Here is a 24,882-nt window from a genome sequence, read left to right as displayed (position 1 = left end):
CGCTCTTGAAACCAAATTTGCTTGAAGACATAGACACGTGTGCCAAGCTTATGGATGACGTTAAAGGGGTTGTTTGCCCAAGTTCCTTTGCAAAGCATACGACCGAATATGGAATGACTAATCTGCTTGCTATGATGTAAAAATCGACGATTTTGGCAGCCGCGCCTATGCTTATTAACCAAGATAATACCAAGGCTCCCAAAGGGGTGGCAAAAACTATGGACGCTAAAGCTTATTCTTCTATCGAGAATATCAAAAAGTTGGAATCTGAGCTCGTCACTTTGAAAGGGTCTAATATCTCTGCCCTTACTTTTCTACAGCTTAATACCGCTCGCCAAGAGATTGTTAACTTGAAAACTAGGTTTGACGTTATCCAAGTTAAGTATGAAAGTATAGAGAAGGAGATTGGATGTTACATACCTCAGATTCAATATCTTGAGCATACCATTTCTGAGCTTCGTTTTGCTGCTTACACAAAGGATGAAGAGCTGATTGCTGTTTATAATCAAGTGATCTACTTCAAGAATATCGTCAATAAGTTTGAACCCTAAGTGTTGGAACTCCAAGGTGCACTGAAGATCAACGAAAGTCTGAAGAAAGAAGTGGATGAGCTGCAACACGTCTGTGTTGGTCTGCTTGAGGAGAACGAGTAGCTGAATGGTGAGAATGATGGGCTCGAGGCTTCGCTTGTTCAGAGTCAGGCCTATTTCTACAAGCTGGGTTATGTAGATCATCTCTTTGGTAGGTCGTTTGAGTTTTCTAGGAAAGACTTTGATACATTCTTTATTTTTCTGGAAGACTTGTTTGTCTTTACTTTTGAGGCTTCCATTAGTGAAGTAGTCGAAGAAGTTGGTGCCCAGGCTGAGGGAGCCAGGGGTAAAGCGACGATAATGCCGCTGCTGAGAGCGTCGCTGCTGAAGGTGTGGCGACTGAGTAGTCGTAGGATGTCCAAGCTGCTGAAGAGTGGTCTTCTAGGTAGCCTTTATGATTTTCTTTGTTTTCCTTGTTGCTTTTTGCTTTGCTTGAACTCTTTCGGCCTTTGCTAGTTGTTTATCAATTTTGCTATAAAATTTAATAAACTTGTTTCCTTCGTTTTTCTTTATCTTCGCTTCTTTTGTTCACACCCAACCTTTGACATTTAGACCAGCAGCAGACGTGTTACTTTTCTATAAGCAGCTGTAGGTGTTGGTGTAGAACTTTTGCAAAGTTGTTAGCCATAGGGTCGGCAGCTGAACGTCTTACTTACAGAAGCAGACGAGTCTGCGTGATTACTTGGCTATTAACCTCCGCTTTCTTCAATCCTTTGAGCTGTGTGGCCTACATCACAACATACTAAAGATTTTTGGGTTATGAAATTCACTAACCTTTCATATCATAAGTACGCGGTTGTATGGAATTTCGTAAGCAAAGGTCCAAGAAAACTCTTTCCTTTTATGCAACCAATTTCATGGGTTGCGTAGCAAGTATCACAACACTTTATGAATTAGTATAGATCTAAATGATCATTTTGCGCTTAGCAGAGGTGAAGCTTATCGACTGTGTAGCATGTTGGCAGTGGACAAAGCTTCGTATATGTACCCTAACTTGTTTAACCTTTCACAAAAAATGTGCGGTTGTATAAGTTTAGCGCGGCTTACCGCTTGAAGGGCAAACCGTAAGCATTTTAGTGCACTTAGTATCAACTTTAGGGTTATAAGGCAGCCATCAGTAGGGCGCACTGCGTAATGTCCCTTCTCCGTCTTTAAGGCCCCATTCCACACAAATTAGGCCAAGAGACCCAAAATCCTTCAGTTAGCTAAGCTTTGAAAAAGACCATCGTGGCTACTTCTAGGAATCCTGGTGCAAGCCATCGTGCACCTAGTTACACTAGGGCAACCCGACTCATCCACGTTTAGATATTCGGAGTGTAAGTTTATCCTCCCGCATTGGAGAGCAAACTCATGTGGGTGTCGAAGAATTGGTTTACCCTCTCACACTAGAGAGCATGGTTAGTCCCTAAGGGGTGCAATTCCTGCGATAATTCCTTAAGAAGGGTGCGGTTTTCTTTTGAAGTGCAGAAGTGATTATTTATTGTAAGCATGCAGCCGAGCCAAGTTGTTAATTACTTTTGAATTCCTCATTGAAAAATGAGTGAAACGAACGAAAACTTAGATATAAGGTAGGAACTGCATAACAATTGGATAGTCATCGGCTTACGAGGTGGTGCCCGTCGAGTTGCTTGAGTCTTCGGGCTTTGATGTAGTAGGAGGTTTACTCATGGAAGTTCCTTATATTGTAAGAGTTCCACTGCTTTTTTATCTCTTTGTCATTCATGGTGGTGAGGGTGTAACTACCCTTGCTGCCTATTCTACTAATCTTGTACGGACCTTCCCAGATATAATCCATCTTTTTGGAGCCTTCTCTGCAGGCAGTGAACAAGGCTTTTCTTAGGACTAGATATCCGGGTTGGAATTGCAGGATATTGGCCCTTTTGTTGTAGTTAGAGAGGCTTTGCTACTGGTAGGCTGCGATGCAGGTGATGACATTCTCGTGTTTCTCCTCTACCATATCTAAGTTTGTGGCCATCTCATTTCCGTTCTGCTCGATGCTTGGCAATAGAGTGATGATGCTTGGCACGATGACATTGGGAGGAATGATTCCTTATGAACCAAATGCCAAATAGAAAGGAGTATCATCGGTTACTCGTTGTTTGGTTATGAGATACGCCCATAGACATTTGGGGAGTTCGTCTAGCCATTTTCCCTTCTTGTCGGAGAGAGATTTCTTAAGGCAGTCGAGAATCAAGCGGATGATGCCCCTTGCAGGCCTGGCCGCAAATGAACATTTTGCCTGGAAGGTTACTTATGTTAATTATCGGAGTGTGGCCCCAATCGTGAATCTTTGCACATTCGTGGCCCTAACCAAGAGTGCACGCTCATCCGTGCATTAAGATGAGAGTATATGCTATCTCGAGGGCTCAATCGGGAATGTACACTGCCAGAACGCTTGGTTCGTCACTAGTCGAGTGGCTGCTTGCTGGGATACTGCTGGAGAGGTTTGTTGTCTGTCCTTATCACTTCAGGACACCTCGTCTAGGGCACACTACAGCTCAGTATGTTGCAAGAGTTGATTAACCAAGGTCGTCTGCTGCGCAAGGGCGCTTGTCAACTCTATGACTTGTTAAGACAAGTGTTGTTCTCCATTTGGGTTGGAAGAGCTTGGACGATATGTGTCTCAATGAGTGGTGGAAGTGTAATGAACTCTGGGCGCGAGATTTGAGCTAAAATAGGTCAAATCTACATAAAATAGGTTAAAACATTGAAAAAACGGGTCCAGATCACCAAAAAATGGGTCAACCCAGGCACAAAAGAGGCACGAATCCGGGTCAGGGCACGTGGCCGCAGCTCTGGAGCACAGGTCAACCCTCTGGGCTACTAGAGTGCGTGCGGATTGGGCCTAGGAAGCTGCTGAAATGGGCTGCTTCCACGAGGGTTGCTGCTTCAGCCGTTGTTGGGCTCGCGCGTGGAGAGGTCTGCTGCGCTTGGAGCTTGGGCTCCTGATTTGGAAAGTTGGACTCACTGGAAATGTTTCCGCCTGCTTCCGTTTGAGATCAGCGTCTTGGGCCTACAAGTGGGCTCCTAGATCATTGGTTTCCGATTGGGCAGCAAGGGCTGCATGGTTAGAAATAGCCTAGGAGGCCTGCTACTACACGCTGCCTCCATGTGGGCCGTTGTTGGCAGCGATGGTGGCTGTTATTCCTCCATTCATCGGTCCTTCGTGTGGGTGAAAAATCCATTGAAAGTATCGTTCGTTGTGGTTCCAAAATTATTCGCCATCGTATTTCTTCCCCAGGGCTATTTCAAAGAATTTATAAAAAAAAATTCTAAGAATTGGAACATTTGGGAAAATCTACGAATGAACGAAAAATTAGAAATGTTGAATGCGAGAGTTTTTTTTCGAGTGTTGGAATCAAAACTCTCAATGAAAGCATCAATTTGTGGATGCAAATTTCCGCATTCTTCTCATTTGATGAAAATGCACCTGCAAAATAATAACACCTAAGATTAAGGCCAAGAGCATCACGTGCCCACGATGAATGATGGGGTTTTGGTCGAAGAATCTCCGATGTCAAAGTTAGAATTTGAGAGAAAAAGTGTTTAGAAAATTTTAGGGAGAGAAATGAACTTGCATTTTGGTGTGAAGATAGAGCTATATATAGGGGTGTGGCCAGCCCTATTAGGAGAAATAGGGACGGGCCACTTATGATGGTATTTTGAATATAATTGCAAGACATTATGTCAGATACTATATTGCAATTAATTTGGTAATTAATCCCAATTTGAAAAGAATAGTTGGAAGTTGTCTTGTGGGTGATGATTTGATGAGGAGTGATGAAAGAGTTTGATTAAATACCATTTGGATCACCTTTGACCTTGATTGAGCCGTTATTGTTTGTTGCATGCGCATGGGAATCCCGGTGTGCCTCAAGGGTAATTTTGTCTTTTTACCCAAAAGTCCACGTGTCTCCTGCATAATTTTCTTGATAATTTTTTGCTCCACAATCATCTATTTATATCATTATTTGTATCATTTCTCTAATAGAGGTATGGTCTACCAATCGTTGCACTTCTTTTAGAATGTTCTTTTTACTCAAAAGTCCACGTGTCGCCTCCATAATTTTCTTGATAATTTTTTGTTCCACAATCATCTATTTATATCATTATTTGTATCATTTTTCTAATAGAGGTATGGTCTACCAACTATTGCACTTCTTTCAGAAGGTGCGTGCTCTCATGGGTTTTAGGTTGTTCACTTGCGAATTCTTCTTTTCACCGACATTGACCTTGTGTTGACTACAAAAATGGAGTTGAGTAATAGTCAAGCTCCTAAGAGATACTACTTGTTGGGTGATAGAGATTTTACCACCTGTAAAACAAGGGTTCAAACATAGAAAATTCTTGCAAGAGAACAAGTGTTGTAGTATAGAATAGCTCAAGCAAGGTCGATCTCCTCAGGGATTGGTATAAACAATTTACGAGTTTTTGGATTACTTAACTTAATTAACTCTAAGAACTACACTAATTTGACAAAACTAAATCCTACTGTACGTAACTTAAACAAATATATAAAATGGGAATTGGCTTACAAAAATAGTGATTCAACTAAATAAAACAACTAAATGTAGAAACTCAAGATTAAAAAAAAAATATATATATATATATATAAAATAAAAAATAAAAAATAAAAAATAAAAAATAAAAGTTGAAGAAAATTAGATTGACAAGGCACTAGAGTCTGACATTTACCAACAACACTCCTACGTAGCTCTTCCAATTGCTTAAGTAATTGAAAACACATGCTTTGAAGGTTGGGTTTTTCCTTATGTAGTTTTACTTGTGACATTCAAGCTAAAACGCATACCACCAAATGCAATTCATCCATGACATCTGGATTAAATATAAACATGTGTGATTCATTAATCTTGGTGAAAATCCTTTTGATAAACCATGTAATCCCTAAGAGTATGGTATTTACCTTAGAACAAATTACAATGCTCAATCACAAAAAGCATAGCTAATTTTAAGGTGAAATTCGTACAAAATTGCATCCGATGACTTTTCTAAGTATTCTAATGATGATCAAACATCAAGGCATATAGATAGTTAAATTCAATGATTGAAAATATCAAAATAAACGTGTAACAACACTTAAACAATTAAAAGAGAAATCTACGTAATCATGTTGAGGCCCATAGCCTTATTTTAGCAAAAGAAAATTAGTTACACATACTTGTTTTAATATATAAGAAATTATCCATTAAAAATCAAAGAAATAAAACAACCCTGTTTTACAAGATGAGCTCTCTGATCATCTTCTCCTCAAAGAGAGCATGCTTCTTCTTCTCTTCAAATTTAGAGCTGCGGCACCCCTTCCATTTTCTGCTCTCTGCTCTCCCTCTGTTTTCTCCCCATTTGCTTCTCTCTGCTCTCCCCTCTGCCATCTTCCGCACTCTCCGGAGAAAACTCCAATCCGTCTATTCCTCTTCTGCCAACTCCCACAACAACTCCTTTCTTTTTTTGCTCCACTTGCTCTCCACTTTCTCTAATCTGTCCGTGTCACTCCCCCCATTCTTTTTTCTCAAATTTGTCCGTTGCCTTTAACAGAAGGCAAGTTCCCACCATTCCACTACTAATCCCATTTCACTAACCCTTTCCAACATTAAATAAGGAAAACTAATAAAAACAACTTGAAATTTTTGAGTTTTAATGATAAGAACAAAATAAAGAATAAAGTGAATAGTACCATGATTGATTTTTTAGTGTAAAAATATGATTTTTCGTTAAAATGAATAGTACCATGAACATTTCGTTAAAACTCTCTATTAAATATCTTGTTGTCCCGATCACATCCAACCATATCGCTTTAATCATTTGATTTGTGGCCTTGCCACATCATGCTGCTTATATTTTTTTTTTTATTTGCCTAGCCGAAAGGATGAATGAGATATCCTTGAAAGCTCCATCTGAAATCACTTAAAAATTCAGTCATTTGCATACTTTTCTACCAAACTCGATCATTTTTCACCGAGAAATACAATATGATAAAAGTATCATAAATATTTAAAATTTCCAACTAAACTGGACAAGAAAAAAAATATAAAAAGGTAAAATATAAAGTATAAATATTGGTTTATCATTAGAGACGACGAATTCTCCTTTTCTGCAAAGTGGTGCACTCAACCTAGTCAGTACTCAAGTATGATCCTTTAACCGTACAGTCCATTTTGTAAACATGAGTACAAGTGTCACTCACTGACATGTTAATGAGCTGTCAAGGCAGCTTTATTTGCAAGCTAATTAAGTTAGCGTTGTTTGGCAGCAAAGATTAGGCTGAGCACATAAACTCTTCGAATAATACAAGAATAAAGAGCTTTTACTTTTGTTTCTTACTTCATCTTTGTCGAGAGATACCCTCTGTATCTGGTATCACCTTGAAGAGAGTAAGTGAAATGGTTCAAAGAGAAAGCAGATAATTTTTAAGGGAAGTTGAGCAAAAATCAGGCATGGGTAAGAAACAGAGATGGATAGGACACTACTCTAGCTCTCATAAAATACTCTTGGTTGGTGAGGGAGACTTCTCATTTTCTGCCTGTTTGGCTGGAGCATTTTGCTCCGCCGCGAACATGGTTGCTACGACTCTCGAATCGGAAGGTAAAATATATGGACTCCTTGGATGCACGTAACAAACAGAAAACCATTACCTTCATCTTTTTAAATTTGTTTTACATGAATTAATTAATTTTCTTGAGAACTTTCAGATACTATATTGGTTGAGCATGGCAGCAGTGAGGCACATTTGGAGGACTTGGAGAGAAGAGGGGGCTTGGTGTTGTATGAAGTCAACGTATATGTCATGGACCGTCATCCCACACTTAGGTCTATGAAATTTGATGTTATCATATTCAACTTTCCTCATGCGGGTCATTACCATCGGCTAGTCGAAACCGACGAGGAGCTTATAGAGTAAGTGACAAAATTTGCCTTCATCTTTTGTACCATGCCTTGTTCCGACATGCTCTCCAGTGATGCCTGTGTAACCAAAAAGACAAAACTGGTTAATGTTTATGCAATGGTGAGACTGCAGGAGCAGTTACATAGCATAATGCCGATCCTTTAATCTCTCTCTAATCTCTATCCATATTATCATAAGCTCTTATAACTATTAGTTACTGGATTATTTTGTCATAAGTGATTAATTTGGAGCTTCAATGGAGCTAGATTGCACAGACATTTGTTAAAAGCGTTTTTCAAAAGCGCCCGCGGGATGCTCAGCAAAGGTGGTGAAATTCATGTTTCACACAGGGTAGACTACCCGTATGATCAATGGAAGTTGAAGGAGCTTGCTGAGAAAGCAGGCCTGTTTTTGAAGGAGAAAGTGCGGTTCGACAAATCGGACTACCTTGGCTACCACAATAAGAGAGGTGGCGGCATCCAGAGCAACAAAATGTTTCCTCTAAAAAACAAGGAAAGTTACACCTTCAAATTCTCTCTCAAACATGCAAGTTCTGAAATTTCTGTTTGTGATTCGACAACCAGCATTGTTAGTGATGTCCCTTCACCACCTGGCTATCAGGGTTACCCTTGTCCTCCAGCTCCTCCAAGCCCACCCTTACGAGAGATTCTTAGGTCTGGCATCCAGACCACGAGCCGGTGCGAACCTAAGACACAAAAACCCCCGCATGACCCATCACCTCTTGTTTTGAGACCCACCACTAGCCCATGTAATGACCCCAACCCGCCCTCGCTCTCCATGGCCCACTGCCTCCGGGTTCCGGAGGAAAGAATTTCTCCACCCTTACCTCCTTCCTGCCAAGACGATGATGACCCCCCAGCTCCCCCAACCGCACATCCTTCACGCCAAGTAGATGATGACAACGGCTGCTGCTCAATCCTTGGAGCCTGGTATGCGCATGCTGTCCTTGTCCCAACCTAGAATACTCTTCGATGATTATCTGCAGATTAAGCATACAAACAGTGAACAGGATGAACTGCTTAGGATTTGTTGCGATTAAACTATTTTTTAATGCCATATAGGACAACTAAAATTACTTTCTGTATTCCGTTTTTCTTCCACTGCTTCACTGACCTCGGCTATCTCTTGTTTAAATTTGCAGTTTGTTTGCAATTTTTTTGCTGATGGCCGGATATTGGACGCTCACTGCTTTAGGCAATTTTTTTTGTTACTGTCGAAAGCTGGTATGACTGAGTGCAAACCTTGTGCAACTCCTCTTCTTCCAGAAGCAACAACTCAGGAGAACCTCTTGCTGATCCGTTCTTGTTTCGGAGCTTGGTAGGAGGATTGCAATTTCTTACATTTAGTACTGGTTTAGGGCTGTTTTTCTTTTTTTCTAAAACACGCGGACGCATAGTGATGTCTAATGAAACTTTCTACATTCCAATAACACCTCCGTCACGGTCTCTTAACCACACCCTGCAAACTTCGATCGGCATTTCAATGGAGGCCCTTACCCGCCTATCAAAACCCTCCTTCTCCTTCTCCTACCTTTCCGCCGTTTCCTGCAAGTTCCTATACTCAGGCGCCGCCCTTGAGACTACCTCTCACGGCACCTCGTCTTACAGACCCCAGCGTGTAGCGAGTCTTCCTGGGGTCGAGTCTTCCTGGGGTCGCCGTCCCCTTGCAGATTTGAACTCTTCAAATTTATCCTCAAATTCTAGATTAAAGTAAATTAACCAAAATTACAATTTCATAAGAAAGCTACAATCGGACCCCGAGCTGTGAGAATCTGTCGGAATAGATGTGTGAGAGAGAGAGTTTTTGTGGGTGGTTGAGCTTGTCATCGCCGTTGGAGCCCTCCAAGTGTGATTTCGCACTAAACCCGGATGAGAAAGAGAATCGTAAATCACAAAACAAGCAAAACCCAGATAAAAAACCAGAGACATCGAAGTGTCTTTGATAAGGTACTACTACTACCAAAACATTTCTATTAAATTTGCAAATCAAATTATGTGATTATAGTTAATTAAATTATTAAACGGGTGCTGTTTAATGTATTTATATTTTATTATTGAAAAATTTCATCTAAAAATTTAATATCTTTAACATTATACTTTAATAAATCTTAAGTCTCGTTTAACAGCTCGGACTGTATTGACTATTTATGTAAGATATAAATAGCCACCGGATAGTACTGACTAAATTAGTCGGGTGTTTAGTGCATTATCGGACTCATGACCGTATTATTTATACTGTGTTTGGTACTGCACAGGATAAGAAAAGGGGAAAAAAAAATTTGACAAATATGTGTTTGTTTGTTGAACTTTTCTCATATTTATACCTATTCAAAACCACACAAAATTTCAAATAACAAAGAAAAATAGTAAATTCCATACAACAAATTCAAAATATTTTCCAATAACATAAAAGAAGGTTCACAAAACACAACTACAGTCGTTACGTTATATAGATTAATCCAACCACATATCCAAGTTAACAAAATATACAAATGCAAGTTGGTTTCAGTAAGAAACAGTTTGTCCATATAAGCCAAAATATACGCATGCTGCTGCTTTGCTTTCAGTAAGAAGCAATTTGTCCAAGTACCAAGAATATATACATGCTGCTTTTAACAAAATATATTGTTGTTGTTTTCCAAGTACCCAAAATATACATCACCTGCATGTATGAATAGATAACTAAAGACTGTGCAGGTATCCATTTCACCCATTATATGACTCACAAAAACTCATGTTTCAATAATGATACTGTAAGGAAGAACATGACCACAACAACATATAGAAACATGAGGACCCGGTTTTTCTATTTGTACCTTTGGAGGCTTGAATGGATAATCCGGAGGGAAATGAATTGAAACTAGAAAAACAGCACCTGTGTATGGGCTATCACCAGGTCCCATAATTGTCGCCGGACAATGGATCATGTCCTCGGCCACAGGACCTATAATCCATGAAAGAGAAACCCACAAGAAGAATGTATGCCAAGTTCAGTAAAGTGATCAAAATATGCATATACCCGAGAAACATAAGATGCATGAGCCAGCATAAGAGACCTATACAAAACCAGCTACATTGTGAGAATATCTAACCATCACTTTTTTACATCAGTTAAACCATTGAAGGATGATTGTTTCGCTCCCAAATGGACCATCCACAAATTTGCTACATCTTTATTTCCTAATCGATAAAGCAAAGGGTTAAAATTTCAATTTTTTTCTTTTCTGTTCAATTGATGAAAAGGGGCCAATTTTTGGCTAAAATTCTGAGCTGCAAACAGTTGAAATTAGCTGCAATTAGAACTACCATCTACAATTCTAAGACAATTTTATATATGGGATCCAAATTTAATAAAAAGACAAGGGATTTGTTCAAGGAAAAGGAGCAAATACCAGCGCTGCATGAGGTAGGGGGTCCTTCTGCAAATCCTTGAGCTCCTTCATGATGCGTTTAGATGCCATGACAACACCTACAAACACACACAATCACACAAAACACAACCTGAAAAACCCAACAACAAATCTAAAATTCGACCCCAACAGCAAACCCTAAAATTCGAAAATTCTAATTAAAACACAAAATTACATAATCAATTGCTTAATTAGAGAGAAAACAATAACTAGATTCAATCAATTGAAAGAAAATTACAAGAAAAATAGGAGGCGAGGGAAGAACAGAGGGAGGGGCGGAACTTGGGAAGAAGAAGAAAAATGAGAAGCTGAACTGGATTAGATGGAAAACGAAGAAGAAGGCATTTGAGAAGACGAACCTGGATTCAGATGAGAAAGCAAGCGCGCGAGAGGCAGAGAGAGCGTCTGGAGAGGAAGAGTGTCCGTCTGGAGAGGAAGGAGAGAGCGACTAAATTGTCCGTGGGTTTGGAGCGGAAAAACGAAGCCTTGAAATTTGCAAATTGGTTCGTAAACGAATGTCTGATAAAGCCTGCCAAATAGAAAGATACTTGAGTATAGTTGAGGGGAGAGGATCCTCTCTCCTGAGCACAAGATGGGGATCCTTCTGATCACGAAATTCGGATCGTTTAATTTTAATCCAACGATTACAATTATTATAATTTTTAGAGGACCTCTTATTTGAAACCGTTGAATTAATTTTGAACAGTCTGAATTTCGTGATCAGGAAAATCCTCATCCTGAGCTCAGGAGAGGATCCTCTTCCTAGTTTGAGAGCCATAAAATGAAGTGTAGCAGGTCTATAAGTAATGAGCTGTAAATATCCCCGCAATTGACTAAGCTCATAATCCCATCTTTCATAGTCGTAGTACACACATCGAGGTGGATGTCCATTTCATTCGCAAGCATATTCATAAGAACGAGTTGGTGATTTATCAGGTCTCTAGTTCCAATCAAATTGCATATATTATGAATATGTTTTCAACGGCGGATTCAAGATTTTAATATTAGGTAGTCCCAATATAAATGGGAAAATGATCCGGTTCTTTTTTCTAGAAATTCCGTAATAGTGACCGTTCATCGTACATCGTGCGATTAGTTTTCGTTAAATACTATTTATATTTAATTTTAAATTTTAAATTTTGAAATGATTTTTTATCGCACAATATGCGATGATCAGTTACGATCACAGGATCCCTAGGATCCCCATGAAAAGGATCCAGCAAGGATCCTTTTTCCATATAAATGCTCCAAAAAATATTAGATGAAATATAACTTTGAAAATTTAAACGATAAGTTATAATTTTTCATTCATAATATGTGTAAAAACTGATATACATTAATGGTGGTTTTAATGTTTCAATCAACATCTACCTAGCATTACTCTTCTTTTGTTTTTGAAACTTTGAGATGTCATGTTTCCTGCATTAGATTTTAGAGATGCAGCAATGTATTTGCCTATTTGGTGTGGACAAGATTTTGGTGGCAGCTGGTAGGTGTGAGTCCAAGAAATATGGTTCTCAGAAATCTGAAATTGGGCTCCGGTTTTCGATTTGGGCTTATACGGCAAAAACAAACTACAGCCCCTGCATTGGCATTATTTGATTTTTAAATTTTGGCGATATTTTGAAATGCTCATTTTAATTCTAGGGTTAAGTACAAATAACAACTCAACTTTTAGAGATGATTTTAAATTGGTCTCATATTTGTAAAACATTTCAAATAATTATGTAATATTTTAAAAATGAAGACTTGTTAGGTTACCAATATTAAATGATAACCTGGACAAGTATTGAAGAGGGATTTAACTCCCACGTCATTTATAGAGCTCTAAATTTCTAAATTGGTCCCTTTTAACTAGACAAAGTTACTATGGACTCCATTTGGTGAGCGTGTTTGTTTGCACTCACTAAGCCTCACAGGGCTGGCTGAGCTAAGAATATTAATTCGTGTTTGGTGCATGCCAAGAGTAAGTTTAATGGGACTAAGACTCGTTCCAACTAAACTCTTCACTAGCTAGGCTTAGCGAGGCCGAACAAGAAGGATGAGATTTGTAAGACCATCGATTCGCTTCATCATTGTGCTGAGGCTTCAACTTCCTCAGTCATCTTCCTCTTCGTCTTCGACAGATCCCCAACCTTCCGCCATTAAGCTTTTCTTCTTCCTCGGCTTGCAATCACAGGGATGAGACCGATCACACCTGATCAGTCAAAAATTCTGACACCAATCATTTATGAGTGAGTATTACACCAAGAATTAATTGACAAGTGGATGAGTTTTCTAGTTGGATGTGTTGATATAGCTTAGATAGGGAAAATATACTACCCTTACATATAGGGTAGGGCTTTTCTTTAAAATCTGGGCTGGGCTTTGTTCCCGAAACTCCCTCATTTTAATAAAAAAAAGCCTCGCTTTCTAAGGGCCGCTCTCTGACAAAGAAATAAATGAAATAATCTTAATTTTACGACACGATGGCTACTCTCCACATTAGTTACCTTTCTCGGTTACTTGTGTGGATAAAGCCTATGTTATAGTATATAACTTCAATCATAAGGATAAATTTCTAATCGCATAGCTTCATAATAATTCTGTAAAGCTTCTCCATAATTTCCTTCAAATTGAGATTCGGTAGCTCCAGCTCTCTCACATGCCCTGCCTGAAGCTCCAGATTACGAGCCACCAACCGTCATGTCCTCCTTGAGGCCGCCAAGCGCTCCTCCAAGAAGATGTGTTCGCAAGTTTGTCGCTAATTTGCAGATCCGACGATCCGAGCCTTTGCAAAATGAAAAAAAAAAATTGGGATTTTTTTGGGTTTGATTTGAAGGGAAAGTAAATTAAAAGAAGAGAAATATGGGTTTTAATTGAAGAGAAAGCAAATGAAAAGAAGAGAGAGTTTTCTAGGTTTGATTATTAGTGGGAGTAAATCTGCGCTTTCGAAGAATAGAATGCAAAGCAGAGAAGAAAAGTGGAGAGACTGGGGGAGAGAGTCAAATAAAAAAAATGTGTATTAACAATAATAAAATATTTAAAAAATGACAAAAAAAAGTATTTTAACTCTAAAATAATTTAATCTGTGATTTAGTCCGACACTGCACTAAACATTTCGTTATCTTTGTACTACTTAGTTCATGCCAAGCCAATCCAGTTTAATTCCTGAAGTTTGTCCAGTTCGAAATAGTACGGTGCAACAAACGCATCCTAAAATGACCTATTAGTGAAAATAGCTTCAATATTTGTTCACACCATTACTTACCATTAATGACATCATCAATTAATGGTAGTAGTTATTTAAACATCTTTTATGGTTGTTACTTGTTCTCATATACAATGGAGTTTTGAGTTCTCTCATATTCCCTTTTGTTTTAGGACTTATCTTTATAGGGCTCAATGAACAGTATTTTTTTGGTGTCATAAGCTTCATTAAAAAAAAAATTTAAATAAAAGGACAAAAATGTCCCTCGAACAAAAAACTTCAAAAGCAACTCAAAATAATGCATCGAATATGGCAGGGTATTTTCGTCATTTTAACAGTGTCTTTTTAATAATTAAAATTTTTTTTGTACATGTTTTTTTTTTAATAATTAGTACTTGACAATAGGCTAGTAATAATGTGATTCAATCAGTTGTTCCTTAAATATTATTTCCTCTATTTTTAAACACGTTCAAAACATCTTAAGAGGCGTGTAATGCCGGTTATAAAAAAGGTCTTTCGCATGCGGATAATAATGTGATTAAATTAGTTATCAAATAATTGTTTTTTTTTAACCAACGATATTATCAACACTAAGGGAGAGGAAAGTGAGCTTAGCCTCACAATGGGCTAGCAATAATGTGATTTAATCAGTTATTTATTAAATATTATTTTCTATATTCTTAAGATAAATTTAATAGAAACCCATTTTATTATATGGATTCAGCTGCTTTAATTGATTTATGAGGAGTTTTTTCTAGCATGATCTAAGATGATTCATTTACTTCAAATATTTGACTTTTCTTTTGTCAATTTACGCATATAAATACATTTAAAACGTGTAAGTCGTGCATAGCATGTCGTGATTTAAAAAATATTTTCTGCACATGCGTGAGCACAAAATTCGTAGTAAGAGGAGAGCCACAAATAATAGAAAGATTTGAGCCACAAATAATTGATTTTAATTTTTGTTTTTAGAAACTTAGTTGATATGGAAATTGGACTTTTTAAAATCCTTTTATATTCCGTTATATTACACTATTGCGTCTGGACTAGCAATTTTCATACGATGTCACCTATAAAGTTTGTTGTTTTATCATGTCATGTATTAGTTTGTTGCTTTATCATGTCATGTATTAGTTTGTTGCGTCTGGACTAGCAATTTTCATATGATGTCACCTGCAAAGTTTGATGCTTTATCATGTCATGTATTTTATGTTCAATCACCAAAAGTAGAAATGATTGCTTCTTTGTTCAAGCCTATGTTCAATAAAGATGGGGGGCATAATTAGTATAGCTTTTCTCACCACTTACATTTACTTTGCCACTTTAATATTTTTGTACCCAATTTCCATTATCTAATTATTTAAAACTTTCTGTTATATTTGTTTTACGAAGAGAATATAGTTGCATAATTCTTCATACAATTTTCAATTAATTCTTCATATAATTTTTAATTCTGCAGCAACGCACGAGCACAATTTCTAGTACCTTTTATTATCAAATTCGGCAGGAAATTTTGGGCCACGCACTACAACAACAAGGTGCACAATGATAAATATGAGAAAGGGAAAGAGATGAGCGACAAAGATGTGAGTGAGAGATGAGAAAGACCAATTGAAAGCCACCTATCTTTCGAAGGAAAAAGAGCGCAAATTCGAGTCCATGAGTGAAGGATGACATAGCGAGAGAGACGAGGTGGCAAGAGGGATGTGAAAAACCAGATAGAGAGAGAAGCGTGATAGATTGAGAGAGAAGGAGCAGCGTGAAAGTTAAAGAGAGTTATTGCAATTTATTTTCTTAATTAATTAGGCTTAGGAATTTAAAAAGCCCTAACCGTAAAAAATTTAGTATTCAAATGTAAATTTTAAGAAGGCGGGAAAAATCCCACCAAATCCTACCCAACGAAGCCAAGTTCTCGGCTAGGAACTTCACTACCGACAAAATATTTTGTAGGCAATAACACTAAGTCGTCTGGAAGAGTTTGCCCCAAAATCTTAACCATGGTACGCACGTTTAGCTGACAAAGCAAAAAATTTGTCGGGTGAAAGTTGTTGTGCCGACACACTCATACTTAGTCGGCTTAGAAATTATCGGCAAAATAATATTTTCTAGTAGTAGCTAGTTCTTCAACACTGAGGTTTTTTTTTTTGTTTTTGTCTGAATGAGAAGAAAGACAACGAGTTGATGCTTAAGGGCTTGTTTTAAGGGTTTGTTTGAAAATGCTTTTAAAATTATTAAAATGGTTTTTTATGAAAATATTTTTGAAACCAACTCTTAATAAAAATGTAAGTGAATCATGAAAAAGCACTTAAACTTATTCTTGAAAAAAAAACACATAACTAGTGCGTTATTTCATGAAGCAATCTAAGTGCTTTTGAAACGCAAAATTATTTTCTCTAAAACCGTTTTGAATCGTTTTAAAAGTACTCTGAAACGAATCATAAATCTACCGTATACAATATGTTATATTTAATTTTTTTTATTTATTATTATTTATCAAGCACACAAACAGTGAACCGCGTAATGGGGTACCTTTCAAGGGGTTTACACTTTGGTCAAAATTTCGACTAATCCAATTTGCCGCCTAATGACTTAAACGCATCACTGTCCATAGATGACCCCAAAAGGAAGTAGAAACAATTATTAATTAGGAATATTAACGAAAAGTTTAAAAATTTTTTAATTTTAATGAAAAATGAAAAATAAAGATGTATTAAATAGTATCAGAGAAAAGTAAAAATGTGATTTTTCGTTAATAGTGAACAATACCAAAACTGTTTATTAAGACTCTCTTAATAATTTGTAGTTTGCCGGAATAATAACTCTTATTTCCAACTTGTTTTTTCTTTGCACCTTCCAAACCAAAAGTCGATTACATGAAATCGTTCACGTGGTTAAAACTTTTTTTTTCAACTTGGTGCAGTCATTACAATTTTTATGAGATTCCCAGCAACAATCCCTAACTAACAGGACTGAACCTTTTGCTGATTAATTAATCTTGTTGCATGGTCGAGGTTTTCTTAGACAGTCTCTAACTCGTAAAACCTAAAACTTTAAACTCAAAAAGTTTAGGTTTTAATCCAGGAACAATTTTATGCTTCAATTCTTTTGAGTTATATTTTTAAGTTAATATTATTAAATAACGAATTTAGGATAATTTTTTCTTAAAGTAACTTTTTAAAAAAATTATGTAGACTATCCAAATTTTATTTTATAAACATTTTAATCTATAAATAAGATTCCGATAAATATTGAAAAATCAAACTAAACTGAAACCATGAAACTCATGGACTGTAACATCCCACATCACCCAGGGGAGTGATCCTTATATGTATATTCTCATCTTTACCTAGCACGAGGCCTTTTGGGAGCTCACTGGCTTCGTGTTCCGTCGGAACTCCAAAGTTAAGCGAGAAGAGAGATAGAGCAATCCCATGATGGGTGACCCACTGGGAAGTTGCTCGTGAGTTCCAAAAAACAAAACCGTGAGGGAATGGTAAGCCCAAAGCGGACAATATCGTGTTACGGTGGTGGAGCGGGCTCGGGAAGTGATCCGTCCCGGGCCGTGATGTGACAATTTGGTATCAAAGCCTAACCCTGGTCGCGTGTGTGCTGATGAGGACATCGGGCCCCTAAGGGGGGTGGATTGTAACATCCCACATCACCCAGGGGAGTGATCCTTATATGTATATTCTCATCTTTACTTAGCACGAGGCCTTTTAGGAGCTCACTGGCTTCGGGTTCCGTCGGAACTCCGAAGTTAAGCGAGAAGAGAGCTAGAGCAATCCCATGATGGGTGACCCACTGGGAAGTTGCTCGTGAGTTCCCAAAAACAAAACCGTGAGGGAATGGTAAGCCCAAAGCGGACAATATCGTGTTACGGTGGTGGAGCGGGCCCGGGAAGTGATCCGCCCCGGGACGGGATGTTGACATGGATAGTATGAAAGAATATGAAACACATGAAATAATTTTTTTTAAATTATTTTAGCCACCATAATCATAATATTACAACAATAAAGAGTGTGACGTTGTTAGTACTTGTTTACTTTCGCATTATTCATATATGCTTACTTTTCTTCATATTGAATGAAATACTCCTATTGGGTATATGAAGGAATCATGATGAGGATAATTCTAAGAACGTTTTTACATTGTCGATTTCAAGGTTGGTTAATGTGATTTTAAATTAACCTGACACATTCATTCCTCTTTTCTGTTTTATTTATAATTAACAAGACGTTAGTTGGTCTTTTTTAATTAAAAAAAAAAGACGTTATTGATAAAATATAAGATTACAACTAAGAGGAAAGGGGGGTTCTATTGGGGTCTGGCCTGGCTCTTTTCATGTTTGTAGCACAATTTTTGTCTAATATTATAAAATAATATATAAAAAAAAAAAAAAATGACAGATAGTCTTTAAAGAGTTCTTTCGTTTGAAAGGTAGTCCACAACATGTGATTTAAGAAAAAAATATTCTCCTTTTGACAAGTAATTGGGTCAAGGCAGAACTTTCGTAAGCACGTCAGGGCTTTTCAGAAAGGGGAGCGCGTGGACAAAGACAAACTGAAAACGACGAATCGGTAGAAGACCACGACGAGTGCAAATTGGGGCTAATTAAGGTCAAGGTCTTCTGTGCGTGTCGGATTAGAGAATTTATGAGAGGGAATAGGACCAAAAGGTTAGGAGAGAGAGGTAGTTCCGTTTTTATTCCTGGATTCGGACGAACATGTAATCTGGTTGCTGAATCCAGAATTTCTCCTGATTAAGTGTGTCTTTATCTTTCATGAACGCCAAAAATAATTTTCTGACAGTCGGAAATTGCTTATCAATAACTGGTGCGTCTGCTGTCTGGAAATTCTTTAATTGTAAGTTCATTGATTGTCGCTTTACTTTTCAAAGTTGTCTCTAGAAATTAGAAAGTGACTGTGAATGTATAAGTCGTATTAGCCCATGAGCATGATCATATTGACCTTCATCATCAATTAGTGTCGGAATCAGAATTGAGTCATCCGTTGTTTTTGGCCTCAACCTCGTATATATTTGTGTGTATATTGTATTTGACTCTTATAAACAATTAAAGCAAAATAAACTACAACATCCTTGTCATTCTTATTTTATTTTCTTCTATCATATTTTTCTTCCTTTTTTCTCTTCTTGTGTGAAATACTTTAGTGGAAAAGTCTTAGAAGTCTTCAGCATTACTCCACATAGTATCGTGCATCCACTAATTCAATATAATACATCTTGTTACATACATTTTGATATTGACATTTAGGTACATTAGTTCAATATTATACATTTCGGTATATACATTTGATTCTTTATAATATATTTATGTACAAATATTTCGGTACAAAGAAGTCAATTTTACATATTTCGGTATGTCATGTGTGTCCCTAATTTACCCTTTCTTTTAATATTTTCTCATTTATGTTCATTTATAATTAAAGAATTAATTTGTGCATATTAATAAAATTAAAATTTTAATATGGAGACATTAAATAAAAAAATAACAAAAATAGAATATAAATTTTAATGGAAGTACACTTCAAGGGCTTAAATTGAATATATAATCTAGCCCTAGGTTTTTTTTTTTTTTTTTTTTTTTTAAATTTTATTTTAACATTTGTGCCACTGATGTTCTTTCATAAGCATACAAAGTGGAGATATTAGGACTAATCGTGTGATGGACTCATGTTTTACAAGCACTTTTGATGACAAATTTTTATTTTCCCTTCTAGAAGGTTTGTGTGGAAGATTATTCATGAACTTTCCCAATTCATGGGCATGAGAAAACCAGTTGAGTAACGGAAAGGTGAGATGTAACAACTAGGTTTCTATATATCGGATAAGTTTTATAGAATGAAAGGTTTTCAATAGAAAACGAAGTGACAACTGCGTTTATACATTCATAAACCACATGAATTCTTGCTCATATATTGACAAGTGAAGTCCTTCCTACAAAAATCCATAGTACCATCCCCATCCCATCCTTTGCTCTAATCTGTAGACTCCGGATTGAATATGGTTTCCAAATTTATTTCTCTCCCTCATTGTTCGTCCCCCAACGGGCATGCCAGATTTCCCTCGAGGCCAAGTGTACTGCCGCTTCGGCCTAAGTAAGGGTATTTTACATATTCCATTAGCCTCACCTTCTATCCATGTGTTACTGTGTTTGTATATATTTGCAGGGATTCATGAATGAGATTTGGATCTAGTGACTATCTTTTGGTTCTGTGTCTTTGGTGAAGAAATCTGGATGTGGTGTGCTTCTAGTTGCGGGTTTGGTACTTTTATGCTGCAATGTCTTGTTCGTTTTCACCACTTAGTCGTTTTCTCTAGTGTTGCTGTTTCGGTAACTGCTGACAAAACTTTCGTGGCGGTGATGGTGGCGGACATTGCTTTCTGCTGGTGAAGATTAGGGATTTGGGTTTCCGTTTTAATTTATTTAATTGGGCTGGACTTTTATGTATCTATTTTCCTCATAATGTATTTTGATTATTTTACCTTCCTTTGTGTTGACCTGTAACCTTCTATCGAATTAATGAAATTAACTTTTCAGAACGAAAAAAAAAAAAAAAGAAGCAAAAGTTACACTCACATTTAATATAGAGCGAATTTTCATATCATGATGCTATCAATAACCTTTTGACCAAAATAAAATAAAATAAAAACATGTGACCAACAGGCACTAGGAAGTAAGAAATCTTATGATCGTGGTCGTTCATTGTACATCGTGTAGTCAGTTTTCGTTAGGTATTATTTATATTTAATTTTAAATTTTAAATTTTAAACGATTTCTGATCACAAGATATGCGATAAACGACCACGATCATGAGATCCCTCGCTGGATCCTTTTCCGCCTATGATGTTCTCATTTCTCTTCAGAAACGCACTTGGCTGAGACTCCCAAGAGGCCTATAAATATCGAAGTGCCTTCTCACTTTTCACCAAATTTCCACACACAACATAATAGTACACACCCCTATCCTTCTAGACCCATCAATCTCTCAAAGCCGGCCGAAGGCCTTCAAAGACCTTCGGTTCATCTTCGTCGCCGTTAATCAAGAACCAGGATCATGAAGGTATGTTTGAGATTTGAGGTCCATGCAAGAACATGCATTGGAAACAGAAAAGACAAATTATTTGATTCAAAATTTGTGTTCTATGCTAATCGATCGCTCTTTTTGGTTTGCAGCAAAAGGTCGTGATCAAGTTGTCTGTGCACGATGAAAGGACCAAAGCCAAAGCTATAAAAACTGCAGTTGGGGTAGATGGTAATTTACTTATTAACTGTGTTCTACAATAATTTTAATCAAATACCAGAAATTAACTCTAATCCCAATTTAGCAGCTTTAGTTACAAATTATTACTAATTAAAGTTTAATAATGCAGGTGTGAACTCAGCAAGTTATCAACATGACAAGCAACAAATAGAGGTAACGGGGGAAGGGGTTGATGTAGTTGTGCTCACAACTTCGCTTAGAAAAAGCTTGAAGTATGCTGATGTGCTGAGTGTGATCCCTGTGGAGGAGAAAAAGAAAGAGGAAAAGAAGGAGGAGTGTGCCATGGGTTACCCTCAATACGTGGTGGCTTATCCTTGGTATGAAGAACCCGCCAGTATCTGCACCATTCTGTGATTAATAACTAATTGTATGTACTAGCTTCTCCACACTCGTTTTCAGGCTGGTTTGGTATTGATGTGTTTTGAAAAAAAACTGATTATGTTGTGCTGTGAAAATAAGCAACTGTGAAATAAAGCAGCAGAGTGTTTGGTATACTTTTTTGTAAAGTTCTTTAAAAAAAAAAAAAAAGCAGTATTATAGTGTTTGATAAACTTTTATGTAAAACAGATGTGAAAAAAAGCTGGTTTTTCAAAGCTGGATTTTGCAGCTTTGTGTTTTTGGCTTTTTTTTCACCCAAAACTGTGAAAAAAAGCTGAAGCTGAATGTTTACCAAATATAAAAAAGCTCCTAATTTTTTTTTATAGCCACTTTTTTCAGAACCACCTCAGTACCAAACTAGGGCTTCGCCTTATCCATCGTAGTATTATTATGAGAGAAAAACAAAACAGTAATAGTAATTCTTACCCTTTATTTCATTTTCGCACCATCATTTAGAGATGAAATGAATTGTAATTACAATTGAAATATTGCCTGAATGGTATTTCTTTCCCGTATTTTCATAATATGTTTAGTTTTCTGTTAAGGTCATAGTGTTATAAGGAAATTGGTATTTTCCAATATTCTTCAATTATTCTGCAGTGTCTTTTGCCCAAAATTCTTGTAGTTTCTGTCGCCCAGAAAACTAGTTTCTTTTCAGCTACGAGTACCGCCCACAACTCGTAAAAGAAACTAGTGATGATAAAAGTTGTGAACTCAAATTTAACATTATCTCAAACTCAAACCCATATATCAATTTGCTTCAACTTAAAACCCCAAATGATCAACCCGAAGAGAGAAAGAAAAGGAAAGTTGCAGTCACAACCATCTAAAACTCCAAACATTTGATTCATGTGCATTGGAGAGAAATAATCAGCATTGGAGATTGCCCTTTTTTTCCATGGTAGAGAACATTCATTAAACAAAGTCTAAAAGGTAGAAATACGGCTTGCACCCTAGAATGGATTAACATATAGAAAGAAGATGTCACTTATGTGACAACCTGTTCCGAATTTTACGTTTTTATTTTATTTTAAAAGCGTGAATTTACTAAATTGCCCTAGAGGCAAGGACTTTGACTTCCGTTGACCATCGACTTGAGAGATGTGGGACTTATTCTTTAAGCATATCCTCGTAGTACTCTTTGGTACGAACGTATAGGCGAAAGCCGTTTGCGCGTCCGGATTATAACGGTATAGTTACGGACGTTCGAAATTGGTTATTCAAGGTTTAATGTGTATTTAAATTAAACCCCCACTTTGTGGGGGAAGCCCAAAATCAGTAACGGAGGGAGGAAAGAAAGAAGAAAAGAAGAAAAAAAAAAAAAAAAAAAAGAGGGAAGAGAGCTTCCCGTGCACTCATACCCGCGCCACCACGAGACCATCTTCCAAGGCCGATTCCGGCCAACTCCGGTGGTTTTTTCGATGCCACCACCACCATCTTGAAGCTCTCATTCCCCTCTACAAAACCCACCCAAGAACCACCTTGATTGACCATGGTATGAGGCGGTTTGAGGCCACGAAGGTTGACGAAAATCAATGGTGCTCCGGCCACCCTTTTCGATTTTCCGGCAAATCGGCAAAGCAATGGCCGATGCCACCACTTGGACTTTGTAGCCCATCATCCCAGGAGCAAAACCCAACCAACCTTGACCCCGTTGGACCACCGTAGACGACGAATCGACGTCGGGAAGTTTTAGGCATCCGCCGGCTTCGTGGGCAAAATTGACCATCTTCCGTCCACTTTTGGACTTCGTGGCAGGTATGAAAGTTGCTCCACTCACTGAGATCTTCATTTCTGTGAAGTTTGAGAATTTTTGGAAATAGTTGGATTTTCCGGCAAGTCGGGGCGGCCGACCGCCACCCGCGGCGGCGCGTGGCCAGTGGGCCGCCAATGCTATTTTTAGGCTATGTCAAATGTCTTGAATTCAGTTTTTTCATTTGAATGACGTAGGTTGATAGTTGGAACCTAAATTCGTTACGATACGTTACTTGATAAAAATGTGAATCGATGATCCGACCGTTGGATCATCACCAAAATGGGATATATTATATTACGTAATATTTAAAGATTATAGGAATTTACAGATCGGGAATCCGACTTACGGATCTTCCTGAATTGGATTTGTAAGTTAGTAAAATAAATGTTCATGGCCACTTGTTTTAGGCAATTGGCGGAGATCTGACCGTTGGATCGTAATGAAATTTTAGTATGTTATTCTTGAAACATATTGTGGATCGTTGGGAGTTGCGGATTGGAAATCTGATATGCGGATCTTCCGGGTCAAGTTATACAGGGTTGTAAACCCTACCATCGATCTTTGATCGACGGTTGACTTGTGGTCAATGGGTATCAAACTATTTTAGAATGTCGTTGAAGTTGTGTTTTATGTGAATTACGTACTCTTCGGATAAGAGTTCTGAGATGTGATTTGATAATTGGTCACAGGGACCAATCATTCAGGACGCCTCGATGTGTGCGCTAGAGAATTATAGCGTGGACTCCAAGTAAGTGGATCTTTTCCTTTTTATCGTACATATTATTGAGAGTTCTATCGACACTTTTAAATTGATTAGGTATATTACTTTCATATATAATTATTGTGAATGCTTGAAGTACGATATGAACTACGAATGACTTGATCCCTATTTAGGGTACGTAGGCAGTCTAACGAGACGTTAGATGCAGCCATAAAATATTTGAGACCAAAGCCTTGCTTGGGAAATTGAGTAAGGCGAAGGAAATTGGTAAAGGCAAGTTTTAGTTTTATGAATTAGTTAGCTAAATTAGTGTTAATTGGGTCGTCATGGATAATTATCCCTGAAAATAAGTAGTTTGGGAGTAATGCGTTATTGATTGTACACTTCTCACTGTATTGTTTATAATTGAACATGCTACGACATGGTTGAGTATTAGATTGCATCATAGTATATCAATATGTATATTACTTGCATATAATTATTGGGAATGCTTTCAAGTGCAAAGGTGAACTCAGGACACCCAGGTAAGTTCAGGTGAGTTTATGGTACTAGTTGAATCGATTGCGTTATAGCATGACTACAGTTATGTGTTAGGCAACTTCGATACTGTCGTACTGGTTGCCATGTGTT

General features: G+C 37.5%; 2 protein-coding genes and 1 pseudogene across 4 annotated transcripts; 2 read left to right on the top strand and 1 right to left on the bottom strand.

The window, feature by feature from the left end:
• Positions 1 to 6,772: 6,772 nt before the first annotated feature.
• LOC137708161 (uncharacterized protein At4g26485) lies at positions 6,773 to 8,941 on the top strand. 2 transcript variants are annotated; one of them, XM_068447172.2, is made up of 4 exons: positions 6,773 to 7,190; positions 7,298 to 7,502; positions 7,767 to 8,441; positions 8,654 to 8,941. In XM_068447172.2, exons 1-4 carry the CDS (start codon positions 7,043 to 7,045, stop codon positions 8,739 to 8,741), a joined length of 1,116 nt encoding a protein of 371 aa, XP_068303273.2. In that variant the 5' UTR covers positions 6,773 to 7,042; the 3' UTR covers positions 8,742 to 8,941. The 2 variants fall into 2 exon arrangements, with proteins under 2 accessions (XP_068303273.2, XP_068303272.2); XM_068447171.2 differs by having other exon boundaries at positions 6,780 to 7,190; positions 7,758 to 8,441.
• On the bottom strand, positions 7,214 to 10,976 carry LOC137708162 (ubiquitin-conjugating enzyme E2 5B-like; annotated as a pseudogene). The gene is made up of 3 exons (XR_015958677.1): positions 10,904 to 10,976; positions 10,328 to 10,455; positions 7,214 to 7,568 (listed from the first exon to the last, which is right to left on the bottom strand). The product of XR_015958677.1 is annotated as a ubiquitin-conjugating enzyme E2 5B-like (transcript).
• Positions 10,977 to 21,053: 10,077 nt separating this feature from the next.
• LOC137709537 (heavy metal-associated isoprenylated plant protein 16) lies at positions 21,054 to 22,299 on the top strand. The gene is made up of 3 exons (XM_068448621.2): positions 21,054 to 21,196; positions 21,310 to 21,388; positions 21,507 to 22,299. The coding sequence occupies exons 1-3, from the start codon at positions 21,191 to 21,193 to the stop codon at positions 21,749 to 21,751; spliced, it is 330 nt and encodes a 109-aa protein (XP_068304722.2). The 5' UTR covers positions 21,054 to 21,190; the 3' UTR covers positions 21,752 to 22,299.
• Positions 22,300 to 24,882: the final 2,583 nt, after the last annotated feature.

Source organism: Pyrus communis, chromosome 17 (genome assembly GCF_041283825.1).
Source record: "Pyrus communis isolate YQ-2024b chromosome 17, ASM4128382v1, whole genome shotgun sequence".
In the NCBI taxonomy this organism is placed as follows: Eukaryota; Viridiplantae; Streptophyta; class Magnoliopsida; order Rosales; family Rosaceae; genus Pyrus; species Pyrus communis.
Note: the sequence above shows the minus strand (reverse complement) of the source record. Positions and strands in the feature narration are given on the sequence as shown.